Source organism: Populus alba, chromosome 8 (genome assembly GCF_005239225.2).
Source record: "Populus alba chromosome 8, ASM523922v2, whole genome shotgun sequence".
Lineage (NCBI taxonomy): Eukaryota > Viridiplantae > Streptophyta > Magnoliopsida > Malpighiales > Salicaceae > Populus > Populus alba.
In genome coordinates, this window is record NC_133291.1 from 13,517,270 (window position 1) to 13,524,233 (window position 6,964).

Genomic DNA, 6,964 nt, shown 5'->3' on the forward strand with positions numbered 1-6,964 from the left:
CAAAGTTGACGAGGGTTGCTCTCTCTGTGCTTTACTCTGTTCATTTTAGCTAATATGAAGAGACTGCGCTTCAATCGCCCCATTATTTCGAGAAAAATGAGTGATTCTTCTTTACAGACTGCTGTGGTGATCTAAAAATAATAATAACAATAAAATCCTAATGAATTAAACCAATAAAGGAGCGTGCTCACTCGTGAGCGAGGGGGGTTGGAGCCTTGGAGGTATGTTCGGTACCAGTGGTAGCAATCCCATTGCCTAATTTTAGCTTGTAAAAATAAGCAGCAGCATTTGCGAGGAAATCCAAAAGAGTGCTCCTGAAAAAAGTAATATTATGCCACTGGCTGTGTTGTACCGAAGGAACTTCCACCCTTGCTAGAAGTGTTCTCGCTCGACTGGAAGTACGAAACGGCTGTCCAGACAACACGCAGGAGCAGGATCACCACAAACACGGTGCTTCCCAGAGTGCAAACCACCTGCAATAAACATTTACCATCACTAAGTTATTAGCTCATTTCTCCAATATACCATCGACTGTAGAAACCACATCACCTGGTAAAATACTTTAGGTTCACTTGCCTGTTGATAGGTTTGATCAAGAGAAATATTTCTCCCACGGAAACATGGAAAATATGCTATTTGATTGTGCTTATATTATATTATATAGTGGTCCTAGCAGAAAGTAAAATTAGAATATACTCTTAAAGGAAGGAGGTCAACTTCTCAACTTCTTTTCCCAAAAAAGATTTACATATGATATAAGTAGGTAATATATATATATATATATATACCTACTTGCGCGTATCATACATGTTCCTAATCCTTGTGCTTTTTCAACATTGAAGGCATCTAAACCACTCAGAATTGGCAATGGTCAAGGGATACCTCAAGAAGCGCTTTAACAATAGAAAGTGCAGCCAACAGCAGAATCCCATCAACAGCAAAAGACACCTGAATTCCCGGAATGAAAGAAATTGGAAGAACAGAAGAAAATAAGAGTAGGCAATCATATCCTCAAAAGAAAAAAAAGGAGGGAGCCATTAGCGGCAGTATGAATGATATTCAGAGTTCATAATTTAGCAATTTCTATGCAGTTTTTTCCTCTCAAAACAGGATCTGTTAACTACATACAAAAAAAAACCACCACCATTATTTCTGCCAAGCCTTGCATGTGTCAGGTTCGATAAATATTTTCATGGTAGATGGTTTCCTACTCAACTTCAAGTGAAACTTGAGGAGTGTCAATGTTCCGGTCACAAAAAATGTGATATAAGCTATACCTCACTAAACTGCAATTTAAATTCCTTCCATAAATCACTGGTTGGCATACTTCCCTCGTATCAATAAAAAAAAGATGTGAATTTTCTACTAAATTCAAACTCTCTGTTAGATCCTCTACGACAAGCATGCTAGAAGGATTTCCTGGTGAAACACTTCAATTTTATACTTTTATTTTCTCAATCAAGTCAGTCAAATTCACTGGCATCTCCTCACACTTCAGACTTCAGCATCCCTGTGCTATACAACCTGCAAACTAGAGTCTATTTTCTACCGCAATACAAGAACTGCATCAGCTCACAGATACATGAACAGACCTTTCTATATGCTGTGACCAGAACGGTTCAACTACATTAGCTCACAATCCAGAAGAATAATTTAATGTTTTAGAATTGCTCACTCCTCGATCATGGGGATAGGCCATAGCCTGCCCATCATACAACCAAGCATATCTGCAATATAATAAATAGCCTATTTACAATATTAAACTTCCCAGCCTCCAATTTGAGGGATCTTGTTCAAACAATACTTAACCTCATCAGCTGCCTAATATCAACAAAAATATAGAGAAAAAACATGACCATTGCAGGGAGTATTGAATCTGCTGGCTTTAAACCATTAAAAAAAAAAACCTTTCATCCTATATTCTTAATGGGCATTTTTAACAATTAAATGTTCAAAATAAGCTACAACAAACTAAGGTGAGCAGCCAAGACTGGACAAGAGAAGAAAATATAATTTACCAACTGGGGTGATATAACAGCAGGTAACATAGAGCGAGAAGCTTTCTTGGCTCTCTTAGATAACTTCTTGAACATGCTTTGCAAGAACCTGATTAGTAAATCAATACTGCTCTCTGTCTCATCCTCATCACTGATCTCCTCTTCGTCGATCATCATGTCATAATTATCATCAAAGAAGACTTCATTAATCTCCTCAGGCACGTCACTATCCAACTGGGGAGGATAAAAATGTTAATTATATAATAATTATTAAATGATGAACTGATCAGTATTGCAAGGGATACTCTCACCTTGCCATGACAAATGATGAAAGGATTTTTGGGGGTCTTGTAAGGAGGGGCGAGGCAGCGGAAGTAGAAGGATTGGTGAGAGAGTGAGAGCTTTGGAGCGTGTGAGAGCACTGTGGGATGGAGGAGATGCTTGGTAGTTGGTCTGAAAAAAAGACTAAAACCTAGTGATAAGGTTTTTGTTATTGCCATTTTTTCAGTTTGCCGGGTGTGGCTTCAGATTACTGGAAGCCTCGAGTAGTGAAGTGGCATTTTGGGCGCGTGTGGAAAAAGGTGGAAAAAAGAAGAAGTATAACTACAAATTTATTTTTTAAAAAAATATTAAAGTGAATGGAATTAAACTAAAAAAAATTTGATTGGTTCAGTTTTATATTTTTTTTAAAATTTAATAAATTTAATTTAGTTGATGAACTTTTTAATTAACTATTTTTCATGTTTTGATTTAATTAATCTTTAATTTATACTAGTTTTTTTGTTTGGTTTAATTTGATTTAATTTTTTAAAATTTTAAAATTTGAAATTAAAACCAAACTTGGCATGGTATTTTTAAATTTCCTAGTCAAAATTATCCAAAAATTCAAAACACTACTCCATTCCAGTTAATTTCAGATTAGTTTTTATAAATAATTTGATTAATTCACCCTCTACTAATTTTTATTATCCAAGCTTTTGTAATTTGATTAATTAAATATTTTTGTTAGTTTAAGGTAAAAATGATTATTTTTTACTCGGTTTGATTTTTATCAAAAATAAATAATCAAACCGATGATTTTAAAAAAAAATAAAACCAATTCAAACCAACTAATTTCAATTCTGTTTGTTTTTTTAGAACAAAAATCAGTTCAAACTGATTTGGCTCAGTATTTTTTGTTTTGCTTGTTTTTTTATTATTTTGTTTTGTTTGAGTTTTTTTATTTCAGGTTTATAAAATCAAACCAATTAATTTTTTTAAAAATTTTTATCAATTTTTTTTTAAGGTTAAGTTTTTTTTTCAATTTTTTTAATTTAATTAGTTTTTTTTTGTTTTTTCACTCACTAGTTTAAGAACTGAAAAAAATGCTAAAGAAATCGTACTGATACGTGGTACGTCTTTAAAAAGAAAAGAGTTCAAGTAATAGACGAGACACCATGTTTGGGCCAGGCCTAATATCTTTTTCTTTCATGTTTTAAAATTTTTAGTTTTGTTTTTTTACTTAACATTTTTTTTTTAAATTCTCCCATGAGTTCATACACTTCCTTTTAAGTCATGCTATTTTGTTTTTACATAAATTAAAATATATTATTATAATACAGATTTATGATAGGTTTTTTATGGAAAAAATGTCAATGGCTAGTAAAAAAATAACAATTTCAAATAAATTGAGACCTCATTGGAATAACAGTTTTTGTTTAGTGTTAAGAATATTCAAAGAATATAGCATTGAAAATTAAATATACACTGTAATTTATTTAAAATAAAAATTTTTCCTCGCGATAAATGCACTGAAAATTACAATAATTTCTTAATAGTAATTTAGTATTTAATTACTTTTTAATTCAATGGATATACTTTAAAAATTATTTGATTCTTATTAAAAACTAATAAACCCTGGTTACTAATGACTTACCAGTCTGATATTCGTAATTTGAAAATTTTACTAAGTTCTTATAAATAATAAAAAAGTAAAATGAATAGATAAAATATAATTCTATTTAAGTTATTATTTAGAACAAATATCCTTATTTCATGTTTCGCATGGACAATTAATACAGTCTGATTATGGTGTGCGATAATAAAAAAACACTTTACACGCATTACAAACGTGTGTGTGTGTATATACATGCAAGCTTTTTTTTATATGTATTTTTTACATGAGAAATATAAATGTAAATAAAAAATTTATATAAAATAAATTGATAATTATTTTTATATAAATAAATAAAAAGATAATAAACGATAACTAAAAACAAAACTAGAAAAATTAAGAGATGATATAAATTCAAATATTAGATCTCATAACATAGAATATTTATCCAGTTTTATTTTTTTAAATTTATTTATTAAAATTAATCTTTTACTCAATAAAATTATAATAGAAAAGGATACACACTTGAAACCAGGTTGAATAAAATAAAAGAAAAAAAATCATACAATATTGAACATATTAAAAATAATATATAGAAATAAATATTTTTTTATTTTTAAAAATAAAATTCATCCATCAAAAAATTATAAATGAATAAGAATAGTATCTCTAAAAATTAAATGCACACAAAACAACTTTAAAAAATTCCATAAAAAAAAAGCTAAACAACCAAGATAAAATATCACAGAGGAGGAATATTAATTAAAACATAAAATAAACAAATACATGTTAAATAAATAAGGTGTCAATTAAAATCAAAGTCAAAGTCAAAATTATAATAAAAAATAAGAAAAAGCAAAGATAGTGCAGGCGTTTGCAGTTGCATTTAAATGAAATAAGAGGAAAAAAAAAAACTTGGGTTTCAGACCTTACCAGCTTTAATAAGTTGATTCCTTTTTAGCTAGATGAAAAAAAAAAAAAAAAGGTTTTAAACAGACAAGGTTTTTTTTTTTTTTTTTTTAAATCACAGTAATTTGGAAAAAAAGAATTTTGAGGTATGAAACTTGAAAAAAAAATAGACAAAACCAAATAGCCTGAATCAAACCCAATTTGATATGATAGACATGTGGCTTAGATAACAAAGATTGAGTTAGCCTGAGTTAACATGTAAAATTTAAGGTGCATGTTATTGGACTGAGATAACTCAATAGAAAATACATTAAAAAAAAATCACAAAGTCAATATTTCTTTTTAAATAAAAAAATAATATCAAATGATGGAATCATAAAAGAAAATAAACAAAAAAAAAGGATATCGACATACGATAATTTTTCAAACTCGTGATTATTATAATTAAACAAGAAGCACCATAAATAGAAAAATCACAAAACTCAATCTCCAATAAATCAAACGTTGAATGATGAAATCGAGAAAAAAAAATTTAATCACACAAAATGATCTAAAACAAAAAAATATAATAAAAAGAATGATGATGAAAATAAATAAATTAGAGGGCAAATTTTTTTTTGATTAAGGGGTTAAATTGAAAAGAAAAATAACTTTAATAAAAAAAAATCAAAAGAATGAGGATTAATCTGAAAGAAATAATACACTGTAAATTATTTAACAAATGATGAAATTGAAAACCAATAAAAATTTAACAAATGAGCCAAGCAAAAAAAAAAAATCAAAGAGTAAGGATTGGATTTGAAAAAATAAATATGGCAAGTTATAGTCGAATGACTAAATTAAATACAATCAAAACTTTTATAAAAAAATAATGAATAAAAATTTAAAATAAAATAAAATAAGAATTGAAGTTGAAATGCTTAAAACACAAATCGGACCAATTTGTACTTTATGAGGAAGAAGATAAAAAAAAAGATGACAAAAAAAACCGACTACCAATTTTAAACTATTCACCTATAATATACTGCACCGGGAGGAAAAAGACACGACAAAGCTTCGAATAACACAATGTAAATGTAGGTTTTGTCATAGGAAAATGTCGTATGTGTTACTCAAATGATATCGACTGCCATGCTTTGGCACGTGAAAAACACATTTGGATACTTTTTTGAATATAAAAATTAATTATTCAATGTAAAAATACTAAAATGCTCTTCAATAATGCGCAACTAACAAAAGAAAAAAAACATGCAAAAGGATGAAAATGCACCTAGGCAGTTTTGTTTTTCGATTTTAATGAAAAAAATGTATTTTTATTATATTCTAAAAATCAAAAGACATAAATACTCCTTGATTATTAATTCTTTTATATATATATATATATATATTTTTTTAGAGTAAATTTGTTATTTTATTATTCTGAAAAAACAAGAAAGATACATATATCCTTAATAATTCTTTGATGATCAATTGACTATTGAAAAAAACATGCAAAAGGATGAAAATGCCCCTGGGCAGTTTTGTTTTTTGATTTTAATGGAAAAAATGTATTTTTATTATTTTCTAAAAATCAAAAGACATAAATACTCCTTGATTATTAATTCTTTATATATATATATATATATATTTTTTTTTTTTGAGAGTAAATTTGTTATTTTATTATTCTGAAAAAACAAGAAAGATACATATATATCCTTAATAATTCTTTAATGATCAATTGACTATTGAAAAAGAACTAAATTACCCCGAAACTAAGGCTTCTTGTTTTTTATTCAAAGGAAGAAAAAAATTAATTTAAGTGTAGTGATAAATAGTTTTTTGCTATATGTGTTTAATTAATTATAGCAATTTCGCTCAATGTTTTAGAGATTTGATAATGTGTTGATAATATAAATCTAATAATTAAATTATTTATCAACTCAATGTGAGATTCATGTTTTCTCACAAAACAATAAAAAAAAATTGTTTTGTTCCAATGCATTTAAATTATGATTAAAATTAATTAAATATAAGAACGCAGACGAGCAACAAAGTATGAATTTGTTTCCTTAGTTTTTATTACACAATTTTTTTTTTTGTTGTTGTTTTCTTTTTAATCTAGTCTTGATTGACTGTAAGGAGCCCTATTTGGTCAATGATATAATTAAAACTTGTCTGCTTATGACGGGAAATAAACGATTTTTTT

The 6,964-nt window shown here is 27.7% G+C and overlaps 1 protein-coding gene across 1 annotated transcript; it reads right to left on the minus strand.

Annotated features, from left to right (window-relative positions):
• Positions 1-43: 43 nt before the first annotated feature.
• LOC118058541 (uncharacterized) lies at positions 44-2,563 on the minus strand. The gene is made up of 4 exons (XM_035071245.2): positions 2,309-2,563; positions 2,019-2,231; positions 883-948; positions 44-473 (listed from the first exon to the last, which is right to left on the minus strand). Exons 1-4 carry the CDS (start codon positions 2,495-2,497, stop codon positions 330-332), a joined length of 612 nt encoding a protein of 203 aa, XP_034927136.1. The 5' UTR covers positions 2,498-2,563; the 3' UTR covers positions 44-329.
• Between the last annotated feature and the right edge of the window lie 4,401 nt (positions 2,564-6,964).